Source organism: Nicotiana tabacum, chromosome 20 (assembly GCF_000715075.1).
Source record: "Nicotiana tabacum cultivar K326 chromosome 20, ASM71507v2, whole genome shotgun sequence".
Lineage (NCBI taxonomy): Eukaryota > Viridiplantae > Streptophyta > Magnoliopsida > Solanales > Solanaceae > Nicotiana > Nicotiana tabacum.
Genome location: NC_134099.1, coordinates 155,344,694 through 155,357,761, shown reverse-complemented (window position 1 = coordinate 155,357,761; position 13,068 = coordinate 155,344,694). Strand labels below are relative to the sequence as shown.

The window sequence follows — 13,068 nt, the reverse complement described above, 5'->3', positions numbered from 1 at the left end:
AAAGAGTTCGATCCCACCTTGAAAGCTATAATTGCTATTGCTGATGCAGAAAGAAAACCTAAAGCAACCCCGAAGCAGGAGAAAGGGGGAAAGAAGACTAAAACTATCAAGATTGAACTTGAAAAGAATGTTGAAACAAAGGCAGAGATGGCGCCTCCGAAAAAAGAGGTTCTCTATATTCTGCGAGGTCGCCAAGAAAAGCCGTTAGTCGTGGGTATTCCAAAGAAATTTAAAGTGCAAAAAGGGAACACTAGCGTATGTGCCAAAAGGAGCCTATGTGGTCCGGGGGACGATTAAATTGCCTCGGCTGAACGAGCCAGTGGTTATCGGACGCGTGCCATATAAGCCAATAACGGACCCGTCTGTGGTGCCATGGAATTATCAACAGACGTTGGTTACATACAAAGGTAAAGAAATCACGGGAGAACCTCCGGGAAATACCTTCGCTAGGAAATATTCAGATGTACAAGAGGTGAACAATGCCACACAGAAGTGCTTTCCACCCAAGAAGCCTGTAAGTGCTGAGGAGGCAGAGGCTTTCTTCCAGAAAATGAAGATGCCTAATTATGAAGTGGTGGATCAGTTACGCAAGTACCCTGAACAAGTGTCTATGCTATCTTTGTTAAAGAGATCTGCCGAGCATCATAAGACCCTAGTGAAAACTCTAAATGAGGCGTATGTGCATGCTGAGACTTCAGTTGAACAACTCGAAAGAATGGCAGAAAGGTTCTTTGTTGTTAGTTAAATTTCCTTTAGTAAGAACGATTTGCCTCCAGAGGGAGCGGCTCACAACAAAGCTTTACATCTCACTATCAAGTGTGAAGTTTTTTATGTCAAGCGAGTAATGGTGGATGGGGGTTCGGGTGTTGACATTTGTCCACTCTCTACACTGCAGAGAATGGAAATCGGGACTGGAAAGATTCGTCCCAATAACATCTGTGTAAGAGCTTTTGATGGCATTAAGAGGGATACCGTCGGAGAGATAGATCTGGTGTTAACCATAGGCCCGGTGGATTTCGAGGTGACCTTCCAAGTGTTGGACATGGATACATCTTACAACTTTCTTCTAGGAAGGCCTTGGATCTATGTCGCGGGGGCTGTACCTTCCACCCTTCACCAAATGGTAAAGTTCGAGTATGAAGATCAGGAAATTGTAGTCCACGGAGAAGACTAGCAGTCTATTTATCGGGACCCATCTATCCCATGTTTGGAGGCTAGGGAGGGAAGTGAACACATTATTTATCAAGCTTTCAAAGTTGTAGTGGTGGACCAGTACGAAGAGTGGAGCCCTTGCCCCCAACCTTTCCTATCTAATGCTTCAATCATGGTGGCAAAAGAGATGATCAAACATGGTTTCAAGCCGGGAAAAGGATTGGGAAAAGCTCTACAAGTACTACCGGAGCCAATAACCCTACCCACAACAGAAAAGTTTTTCGGGATAGGTTTCCACCCTACCCCAGAAGAGGAAGATTGGGCGGATGAGAGGAAAAGGGAAGGATGGGTCTTGCCATAGCCATTGCCACATCTATATCAGACCTTTGTCAAGCCAAAATACAGCGATAATGAAGATGATGAGGACTTCATGGTCGAAAAAATGAAAGATATATGTGGAGCTATGAGGCAAATGCTTTATGAAACCAACATGGTTCAGCTAGGGGAAGGTACTAGCACCGCTGAGGTGCTCTACATGGGACCAAATGCTAAACTCCAAAATTGGAAAGCTACACCATTCCCGATCAGGCGGGAGTCCGGGTAGACTTGTCCTGCCACTTTTTCTACATCACGAGTTACCCCAGGGTGTGACTCGGATGTTTGTTCCTTAAGTTTCCTGTCTTTGAATTCCTGAATGTAAACCCTGTTATCTTCCTAATCCCAAGAAATGAAATCAATATTTCATCATTTATTCTCTTTATTCTTTCTGATTTTTGCTATTTTTCTCTTTTATTTCTTCTTTTCAGTTATAATAATGCGGCTTTAAATAACATGACATGCTTGCGGACTTCACGCCCAGTTCCAAACATATTTTTTAATTGTGAAATCATGAACCAAGAACCGGAATATGATGAAGAAGAGGCTTTTAGGGAAAATCGAGAACTGGAACAATTTGAGAATAAACCTAAGCCGAACTTGAATGATACAGAACCAGTTAATTTGGGAACTTCTGAAGAAATTTGGGAAACAAAAATAAGCATTCACACTGATGAGAAAACGCGGGATGCAATAATTCAACTTTTGTTTGAGTTTAAAGACGTGTTTGCTTGGTCATACGATGATATGCCAGGATTGAGTGTCGATCTAGTGGTGCATAAATTGCCAATTTACCCTGATTGTCCTCCAGTTCAGCAGAAACAAAGGAAGTTTAAGACTGATATCAGTGATAAGATTAAAGAAGAAGTCACAAAACAGTTGAAAGCAGGGGTAATTCGGGTGGTCCAGTACATACGTGGCTGGCTAATGTAGTTCCCATGCCAAAGAAAGATGGGAAAACCCGGGTGTGTGTGGATTACCGAGATTTGAATAAGGCAAGTCCTAAAGACAATTTCCCTTTGCCCAACATCCACATCTTTACTGATAACTACACCAAACACGAGATACAGTCCTTTGTGGATTGTTACGAAGGATATCACCAGGTGTTGATGAATGAAGAAGATGTCGAGAAAACAGCTTTCATTACACCCTGGGGCGCTTATTGTTATCGGGTCATGCCATTTGGGTTGAAGAATGTCGGGGCAACTTATATGAGAGCTATGACCACCATTTTCCATGATATGATGCATCAAGAGATAGAGGTGTATGTGGACGACATGATTATCAAGTCCAGAACTCAGGATGATCATGTTCAAGACATGAGGAAATTTTTCGAAAGGTTGCGCAAGTATGATTTGAAGCTGAATCCGGCTAAATGTGCCTTCGGAGTCCCATCAGGAAAACTTCTGGGCTTTATAGTCAACATGAGAGGTATCGAGTTAGATCCAACAAAGATAAAGGCTATCCGAGATCTACCTCCTTCGAGAACTAAGAAAGACGTGATGAGTTTATTGGGCAGGTTAAATTATATCAGTCGGTTCATTGCTCAACTGACTATCACATGTGAGCCCATATTCAAGCTATTGAAGAAAGATGCAGCAATCAAATGGACATCTGAATGTCAAGAGGCTTTCAACAAAATCAAGGAATATCTGTCGAACCCTCCAATTTTGGTCCCACCAGAGTCTGGGCGACCTCTTTTCTTGTACCTGATAGTGTTGGAGAATTCTTTTGGTTGTGTCCTCGAGTAACATGATATAACCGGCAAAAAATAGCAAGCAATTTACTATCTGAGTAAGAAGTTCACTAGCTACGAGGCCAAATATACTTTGTTGGAGAGAACGTGTTGTGCCTTGACGTGGGTTGCTCAAAAGTTGAGACATTATCTTCAAACTCATACTACTTATCTCATAACCAGGTTGGATCCTTTGTAGTACATATTCCAATAACTGATGCCCACTGGAAGACTAGCAAAATGGCAAATCTTGCTCACTGAATTTGACATAGTCTACGTTACTCGCACGACAATGAAAGCCCAGGCGTTGGCATATCATTTGGCTGAAAACCCGGTTGACGAAGAATACCAAACGTTGAGCACATACTTTCTAGATGAAGAGGTAAACACAATAGAAGTAGTCCCTGAGGACGCTCATGCTTGGAAAATGTTCTTCGATGGGGCAGTGAACGGCAAAGGTGTAGGGATTGGGGCAATTTTGATCTCACCTACTGCTCAGCATTATCCGGCTACAGCTAGGCTCCGGTTCTTCTTCACGAACAATACTGCTGAATATGAAGCCTACATCATGGGCATGAATATGGCGATTGACCAAGATGTTGAAGATTTATTGATCATAGGGGATGCAAATTTGATTATCCGGCAAGCCTAGGGAGAGTGGGAAACTCGAGATGTCAAACTTATTTCTTATCGGCAGCATGTGGAAGGTCTCGGCAAATGATTCAAATCGATACAATTCAGGTACATCCCTCGGTGCCACAATGAGCTAGCTGATGCACTTGCTACTTTAGCCTCGATGTTGCCTTATCCAGGAAATGCCTACATCGATCCCTTGGAAATCCAAATCAGGGAAAGGCATGGTTACTGTAATGCGATTGAAGCAAGGCCAAACGTCCAGCCATGGTACCATGATATTAAGAGGTTTTTGAAAACACAAGAGTACCCCGAACATGCTACTGGATATCAAAAGAGGGCCATTAGGCGGCATGCGAGTGGTTTCTTTATGAGTGGTGAGGTCTTGTATAAAAAAACCCCGGATCTCAATTTATTGAGATGTGTTGACGCTGAGGAAGCTAGAAGAATCATGCAGGAAGTGCACGCAGGAGTGTGTAGACCTCATATGAACGGGTATGTCCTGGCAAAGAAAATACTTCGAGCTGGGTATTATTGGATAACTATGGAAAAAGATTGCTTCAACTTTGTCTGGAAATGTCATCAGTTTCAGGTGCACGGAGATCTGATTCATGCACCTCCAATAGAATTACATCCCATGTCAGCACCTTGGCCTTTTGTCGCCTGGGGTATCGATGTCATTGGTCCGATCGAGCTGAAAGCTTCAAATGGGCACAAATTCATATTGGTTGCTATTGATTACTTCACAAAGTGGGTAGAAGCCATCACTCTCAAAACATTCACTAAGAAAGTTGTAGTGGATTTTGTACACTCGAACCTTATTTGTCATTTCGGCATTCCTGTAACTATTATCACAGACAATGTGGCGAACCTGAATAGTCGTTTGATGGAGGAAGTATGCGAACAGTTCAAAATAATGCATAGAAACTCCACTCCTTATCGGCCCAAGGCCAATGGCGCTGTTGAAGTAGCGAATAAGAACATCAAGAAGATTTTGAGAAAGACAATCCAGAGTTCCAGACAGTGGCATGAACAGTTACCTTTTGCCTTACTGGGATATCGCACTACAGTGTGCACATCGGTAGGAGCAACCCCGTATTTGCTGGTTTATGGAACCGAGGCTGTGATACCGGCAGAGATGGAAATTCCTTCGCTCCGGACAATTGTTGAAGCAGAGATCGAAGATAGTAAAAACTTGATTGGAACAGTTGACTTTGATTTATGAGAAACGGATGGCCGCAGTTTGTCACGGGCAGTTGTACCAACAAAGAATGGCTTGAGCCTATAACAAGAAAGTACGGCCAAGGAAATTTGCAGTAGGGCAGTTGGTATTGAGGCGAATTCTTCCTCATCATCAGGAAGCAAAAGGAAAGTTTGCTCCTAACTGGAAGGGTCCATATATCATTAGAAAAATACTGCCCAGAGGAGCATTATACTTGGGTGACATTGAAGGAAACGATCCCGAAGCAGCTGTGAACGCGGATGCAGTAAAAAGGTACTATGTCTAAGCTTGCTTCAGGTGACGTCTTTGCACAATTGAGATAACGAAGACTTTTATTTTCGCTACCCAAACACCAATAACCCTTTTCTAAACCCTTTGAGCCAGTTATTTTTCTTTGATTACCCTCTTTGGAACCTGAAAGTGTTAAAAAAAGAAGAAAAAAAGACAAAGAAAATGAAATAAAAAATGAAAAAAGAGAGAAAAAAGGAAAGGAAAAAGAAAGAGAAAATTTACTTGAACTACGTCTGACTTGATTCCGAAAGGATACGTAGGCAGCCTCTCCTTGGGGTTCAATCATACCAGAACAAAAATCCAAATTTCCTCGAAATGGAAACTGGGGCAGATGTTATAATGTTCAACCATGACCCCGTCCAAATGGTTCCAAAGTTGTAATTTTGTCCACAATTATTTTTCCCAAAACCCGGTACAAGTCCTTCATATCAATGGCTAAAGGCGTGGGAATGGAGAAACATCATTGAAAACCGATGAAGTCAAATTGAGAGAAATAAAATGAGAGAGTCTTATCGGTGAAAACCTTCGGGCACCATGAGGCGACGAGAGTAGAGAAATCAAAAATGAGAGAGGTCGATTAGCGAAAACCCGCAAAGGGCGTTGTCGGCCGAAAAGAGGAAGAGAAATGAGAGAGGTCGACTAGAGAAAACCTGCAAAGGGCGCTGTCGGCCGAAAAGGGGATATTTCATCACTAAAAGTCATGGCAAGGTTCCCTGGTTTGGAGAACATGGATCAGTTGGTTCATGAGAAACTAGAAGTTGGTGCGGGTTGGGCATCCAGTCCAAGAAGCATGTCATGTCAGTTTGAAGCCAATATGCTCCCCAGATAAGTCCTTCTTTTCCCTTGAAAGGGACGCTTCTATTTAAAATTCATTATTCTGTTCTCTGTTTACCTTTCCTTGAATCCCTTTCGGCGTAACTCTGAATTCTGAAACTGTTACAAAGAAAAGGTGGCAGGACCGGCTTCACAGGGCTCCGCCCGGCAAGAGTCAAAGAAAATACCCAACCTCAGTGGTGCGTCAGTCCAATCCCGACTGACCATGGTGGTTGATTTGCTTCCAAAATAATAGACATTAGAAAAAGGCAAAGGTATGAAAAGCAGAATGAGGTGGAAAAAACTAGAACCCACACGAGCAAGTCATCATGAAATCCAAAGGTTGAACCCAGTCAATGTGAAAGAGATTCACACTCAAGATCAACAAGCAGCAAGGTTCTCAATGGAAATAGGGCTGGGATCAAGCAATAGGAATGAGCAAAAGCCACAAAACCAACTTTGCAACCATGCCAGAAACAGGTGCAACCCAAAAAGAAATGAAATGTGCAAGTGCCGAAACAACTTTGCAGCAGGAAAACGACCAAAAAGGAAGTTTCCTAAACATTCTCTCAGCATTCTGTTAAAAAGAAGGAAAACATATAAATAGGAGAACCAAAGAAAAAAAGAAGAAAATAGATGAAAATGAAAATCCCAAAAGAAAAAAAAATCATGGTAGCATACGATCCCACTCCTTAAATATCCCAGCCAAAAACCGTGGAGCTTTTTCTATCCAAATCCCGGTCAAAAACCGGGGATCTCCCGGCCAAAAACCGTGGAGCTTTTCTATCCAAATCCCGGTCAAAAACCGAGGATATCCCGGCCAAAAATCGTGGAGATTTTTCTATCCAAATTCCAGCCAAAAATCGAGGATCTCCCGTCCAAAAAATCGCGGTGCTTTTCCTATCCAAATCCTGGTAAAAAACCGAGGATCTCCCGGCCAAAAACCGCGAAGCTTTTTTCTATCCAAATCCCGGTAAAAAAACCGAGTATCTCCCGGCCAAAACACCGCAGAGCTTTTTCTATCCAAATCCTGGCCAAAAACCGAGGATTCCATTCGCCAAGATATATAATCTTAATTTGACTGTTTAGACATGTGTCACAACTAACTCACGAAATTTTCCTAGTGAAAACTGGGGCAAAAAATTTCGTTCGTTTTGTTTCGATATCTTAAGCAGGTTTGACCCCGAAGTACAGGGCTCGAGATGGCCTATAGAATGAGCCGTGATCCAGAGTAAAGGAAAGAAGAAAAAGAACAAAAGAAATGAATTCAAATGTGAACCAAATAAAGGTGTGGACTACTCAAAATCTGATTGAAGTCACACTATCAATCCTGTTTTGACTCAACGCTGCAGAAAGAAACAAACACCTTCAACTTGCGAGCATCAAGATTCAGGTCGAAGTCCACAGCAAATCAGCTAAGACTCAAGATCAAGTTTCTAGAGAATTATATAGATAGGAATCTTGTAACTCATAGTTGATGGGCATAGCTAACTTAGCTTTGAGTTTCCTTTTGGTGTAATAAGGAGGTCAGCAAGCAGTAGCAGCAGCAACAGCAGTGAGATCACAGCTCCTGGTAGTCCCAGCTACCAACACTCCAGAACTACACTGACCTGATTCCTTGATAGCTAAGGATATGTAGGCAACCTTGGAAGCAAGGTTCGGTCAGACGGTTTTCAAAATGCTTCTCATGGAGTGCTAAGCAGGCAAAAATCCCATAGTTGCTCAGTTCTCTTTGCCCGAAAACATTTCGTGTTTCCGAGCAAAGAGGGGCAGTTGTGAGCACGTGATTTTTGCCACGTTTAAACGACTCCTATAAATTCCTTATAATAAGAATTTTTCTTTATTATTTGAATTTTTAGGAATTAATTGTTGGATTTTTATGTCTTGTTTGGAATTTTGTGTGCATTCCGGGTGACACAATTCATAAAAATACAAAATAATGTGCTTTTTAATGTTACTAAAATAAAGAAAATACCAAAAATGATTCCTGGAATTTCTACTTTTTGTTAAAATTTGTCTCAAGTTTTTCCTTATAATTAGGAGTTAGTTAACTTTGGAATATTAATTAGTATAATTTTAGATTTGATTTAGTTGTTTTAGTTTTTGATTTTACATAATAAAATTAGAAAATTCAAAATAATAATAATAATAAGTAAAATATGTAAATAAATAAAGCACAAAAATAAGAAAAGAAGAAAATCATTAAAAAGAGTAAAAGAAAAGGAAAGGGATGCCTAAATAACCCGAATTGGGCCAAAAACTGATTTAGCCCAAGCCAAAACCCCTAAAAATCGGACCAAATCCAAGCCCAAACATTACCCAACCAGGCCTGCCCACCCAATGAACTGAAACGACGCCATTTCATGACCTCAATCCTGGCCGTCGAGGTAACTCAATCTAACGGGCAGGAACTCACCTCTCATTAATATAAAACGGTCCGAACGGACACCCCCCTCAGACCTTCGTCTTCATTAGAGACTCCCTCCCATGAACACTAATCTGAGCCGTCTTAAAATCCCTAAGCCGCCGGTGGCGGCGCCGGCACAAACCGCCACCAAATTAATACCCCAGTACCCCCTCGTCTTTTTATTCCCATATCCGACATCAGTTTTTCTCGAATCATTGCCCACCAACTCGAATCTTAGTTTGAAGATTTCGGCCAAAATGCTACTTTGTCCAAACGGCCCCAAATTTACACCACACAATCCCAAGGCCTTCCTTACCTCTAATCCCTAACCAAATCCCCTCAAATCTGAGTAGGAAGGCTCGAATTTTGAATCTAGGGTTTATGCTGTTCTGGGGCCGTTTTTGAGAAGTTTTCAAGTCGATTGAATTCTAGGTAATACTATAGGTCTATTTTTGACAAAATAGATGTATAATATTAACCGGAAGTCAATCTCGGTTGGTTTTCTTATGAAGTCCAAATTTCAGTAAGTTTTCTTCTCATTTCTTTTCAGTTTGTTTTAGTTTGATTCCTGCTTTAGCTGTCTAATTAGGTGTAGTTTTAGTTTCCTAATCATTTTAATTGGTAGTTTAATTTCAATAGAATTCTGTCTATTATTGTTAGCTATTTCTGAGTCAAAATACTATTCTTCTTAGTTTAAATATTCAATTGTTAGTTAATTGTTAAGTATTAGCTTAGTTTCGATTAGTTCAACTTGATTAGTTTGGTCAAACGTCCTCTTTGAATCTAATTCCTTTTAGATTTTCTGTTTAATCCTGTTTCCAACTTGCTTTGAAACTGTTTGATTCTCGTTTATTTGAATTAATGATTCTGTTAGTTTAAGCTTAGTTTAATTGATCTTCAGTCTTCATTTGCAATTCAATTAGGTTTAAGTTTTGGATATAGCTGAGTAGTGTAGTTAAATTAATTTTAGTTAGATTTTAACTAAGGGTAAGAGGTTGGTGTGGTTAACTGAAGTTAGTAATTTCAGGTGGCAAATAAGGGTAGTATAGGTATTCTATAGGTAGAAGAACACCCAAGGGCCTTCTAGAAGGGGGCCTTAGTGTAAGTTTCTGCACTCTTAACGCAGTAACTTGGGTAACAAGTCAAAACTTTAGGATTAATATGCTAATTTCTGAAATAAAAAGGGGGAAATGGAGTAAAACACTCCAGAACATTCTGTCCCATTTCTTGCCTATAAAAGGCAACCCTAATGCCTTCATAGAAAGGGGGACAGATCTGAAATTTTCCTCAAAATTGCTCAACAAGTTTCAAATCAAATTTGAATTTCAAATTCCAAAAACCTTCAAAAACCAAAAAAAAAATAGAAATAACAAAAAGAAAAATCCAAAAAAAGGTACTGTCTCATTGAGATTTCAAAGAAATCTGAGTCCCTAGGTTTCTGCATTCGAGTGTATAGCCATTTTGGTCTTCTTCAAGCTATTTTGGGTGTCTCTAACTGCTGAAGCTTTTCCATAGTTTACCAGTTCATTTCTAGGTGTATTTGATTCCAATTTGAGTCAGTTTTGGGTATAGTTGAGCTCCTGGGTAGATTTCAACTTGAAACTGGTTTATTCAGTCGATTTCTGGGTCTGTTTGCTGGTGTTTTACTGCTGGGATTCTAGATTTACTGCTGTGATTTTCCTGCGGCTGTTGAATTGTTATTTGGTCATGCTAGCTGCTTGATCTGCTGCTGATTTTTCTTTCTTTCTGGTTGAATTTCGATCTCCAGGTACACATATTCGAATTCATCATGATGTAGCTTTGAATTGGAGTTGATAATATAAAAGTGTTCATCAGATCCCTGTTTATTTTGATTTCAATTGTGTTTATGGTTAAAAATAGACGGTACTTGATATAAGTTGCCTAGCATAATTTAGCTTTGTATTTTATTGTTAAACTTGGACTGTGTAATTAGGACTGCAGTGGACTTTTGGACTATTAAGCTCGGAATGGTATTAGCTGTAGTATAATTTAGCTTGTTCTGTTTAGTTTAAACTTTTAGAACTAAAAATGGTTTGAGCTGGAAATCGATATGGAATTCGTGTTGTTCACCTGTGTTCGAACTAGTAGGAGTAGCAACATAAATATCAGCTAGAGTGTTAATAAATTAAGATTTGATATCATATCCGTGTAAAACCAGATTCAAAATAATCTGTTAGATCGAAAATTGAATCCAAAAGAAGATTGTAAGTTGATATTAGCCTAATACAGACAGTAGTATGAAACGGATTCACGTTGGCTAATTTGCTAATTGGAACAAAGTTTGGGTTTTGATTGCCTGCTCGTAAGTATTAAAATCAGATCGTGAATTATTCAGCCTGCTTCTGACACGCTATTGATTCATTCAACTATAGTAAGTAGTGAAGTAGCGAATTGATAACTTTACATGAAGAGTTGTTGCATTTTAATTCTTACCCTATTGTCATATGTATGTCAAACTGAGTCACGATGACATTTTGGTTGGTAGTTTGATGGACTCATTCGAGAGTCAGGCCATACCGGGCCTAATGTCTTGATCAGAAGCCCAAAGCTGGGCAACTTTTAATAAATAAAACATGGGTTTAAAACATAATAGTTCTTGAATAATACCGATTGATTTGGACCTTTCCTTTATTTTTAGAGACAATTGAGTAGGACACCTTAAGTTTGCTTTAGGTGGGCCTTTAAATAATAAACGAGATGAGCCTCGCTAAATAAAATGCACATATTGTGGGGCCCTCAATAAATGGTTATAATGAAATAATAGAATTCGGGATGGGCCGTTTAACGAATTTCACGGCCTTCCCCAAAGATAAAAACACGTTAGTCTCTTTAGGCGCACACTTTAATAACATTATCTTCCTAAAATTCGGGTGCACATTTATGTGACCCGAATTCAAATCTCAACGAAGTCGAAATGCGTTAACAACCACGGGTGCATTGATGTGACGTGGCTCGAGATGCATTTTCACGACATTGCAATTCTTTTAAAATAATGATAAAAGCGGTTTAAAGTAAAAGGGCACATAAGTTACAACATGTATTAAAATCGGATTTTAGCCATTTATAATAGTTTAAGCGACCGTGTTAGAACCACGGGACCCAGGGGTGCCTAACACCTTCCTTCGGGTCAACAGAATTCCTTACTTAGAATTTCTGGTTCGTAGACTCCAATTGGGAAGTCGAAAATTTTCCTCAGTTCGGGATTCAAGATAAACCGGTGACTTGGGATACCAAAAGTCAAACCTATTCCAAGTGGCGACTCTAAATAAATAATCACGGTCTGAATAATGTCACTTTAAATGGAAAAACTCCCTTATACATTATCCTTCGGGGTGATGTAAAAAGGGAGGTGTGACAGTAACCTATGTCGTGTCGCGACGTTAAATCAACCGCTTCTTGGGAGGCAACCCATGTATTTTTATTTTTGTTTCTCTTTGATTTTCTTTTTAGTATAGGATTTACTGTTGGAATAACTGGTTGTGAGATGTGTGTAGGGTTATTTTGATGCAGTGCAGGACCAAATTGAAAAAATGTTACGATCTCTGAGGTTTGGACCGCTGCCGCATTGCATTTTTCGCGGCTGCAATGGACTTATTGCGGGGGCAAAATTTTATTACGGTCCGCAATGTTGAATGGTAAAAATTGGAGGTTCTCTGAAGTTGTCACCGCATCCGCAGTGCATTTTATGCGGTCCGTGGTGCCCTACCGCGACCGCGGAGCATTTCTTGCGGTCTGCGGTGACATCCTTACCAGTGTTTCTTGTGGTTCGGTACCGCGGTCCGCGGTGCATTTTATGCGGACCGCGGTGGGTAGGTAACGAGGGTCCCAGGTCCTTTTTCTATAAATACGACCTTAGGCCCTCATTTACACTTTTCGCTCATTTGCTCTCTAAATAGAAAAAGTATTGTTCATCACGCCCTAAGTGCACAAATTCAATCACTGATTCTCATTCATCTGTATTGTATCTCATCTATGGTACTTCAAATCTTTCCCTAGTCTTTAATATTATTTTATTCTTGTTTTAATTCATTAGTTGGTACTTCTTTTTCTTCCCTTTTCTTTCAATTTTTAGCTTGGGGTTGCATAATGTGTTTAGATTAGGATTAATTAGTTAAATATAATGATTGACTACCTAGTGGTTTGATAATATGTGGATTAAGGCTAAAAATGAGAAAAATTTTGAAACCCTAGGTTGGTGTTGCTGAGTATGGCTTACCGCGACCGCGGTGGATTTTTCGCGATCCGCGATGCCTCTTCGTGGCCGTGATGGTTTTCCGCATTCCGCGGTGGTAAACTTCAGAGGGGTCAAATTTTAAGGACCGTGGTCGCGGTTGATTTTTTGCGTACCGTGGTGCCTTACCGTGGCTGCCTATCATTTCTTGTCGCCCGCGATGCCCTGAATCGGAGAGTGGGTATTCT

General features: G+C 40.4%; 2 protein-coding genes across 2 annotated transcripts; both read left to right on the top strand.

Annotated features, from left to right (window-relative positions):
- The first annotated feature begins 844 nt into the window (after positions 1 to 844).
- On the top strand, positions 845 to 1,174 carry LOC142174615 (uncharacterized). Its single transcript, XM_075240443.1, has one exon. It carries the CDS (start codon positions 845 to 847, stop codon positions 1,172 to 1,174), a length of 330 nt encoding a protein of 109 aa, XP_075096544.1.
- Positions 1,175 to 3,554: 2,380 nt separating this feature from the next.
- Positions 3,555 to 5,120, top strand: LOC142174614 (uncharacterized). The gene is made up of 3 exons (XM_075240442.1): positions 3,555 to 3,787; positions 4,004 to 4,790; positions 4,887 to 5,120. The coding sequence occupies exons 1-3, from the start codon at positions 3,555 to 3,557 to the stop codon at positions 5,118 to 5,120; spliced, it is 1,254 nt and encodes a 417-aa protein (XP_075096543.1).
- The last annotated feature ends 7,948 nt before the right edge of the window (positions 5,121 to 13,068 follow it).

What these genes read in the sequence shown, in the direction of transcription:
- LOC142174615 (XM_075240443.1), top strand. Translation starts at nt 845, where the DNA reads ATGGTGGATGGGGGTTCGGGTGTTGACATTTGTCCACTCTCTACACTG.
- LOC142174614 (XM_075240442.1), top strand. Translation starts at nt 3,555, where the DNA reads ATGAAAGCCCAGGCGTTGGCATATCATTTGGCTGAAAACCCGGTTGAC. An exon ending in CCGGCTACAGCTAGGCTCCG is followed by an intron (nt 3,788 to 4,003) that starts GTTCTTCTTCAC and finishes GATACAATTCAG; the next exon opens with GTACATCCCTCGGTGCCACA. An exon ending in ATAGTCGTTTGATGGAGGAA is followed by an intron (nt 4,791 to 4,886) that starts GTATGCGAACAG and finishes AACATCAAGAAG; the next exon opens with ATTTTGAGAAAGACAATCCA.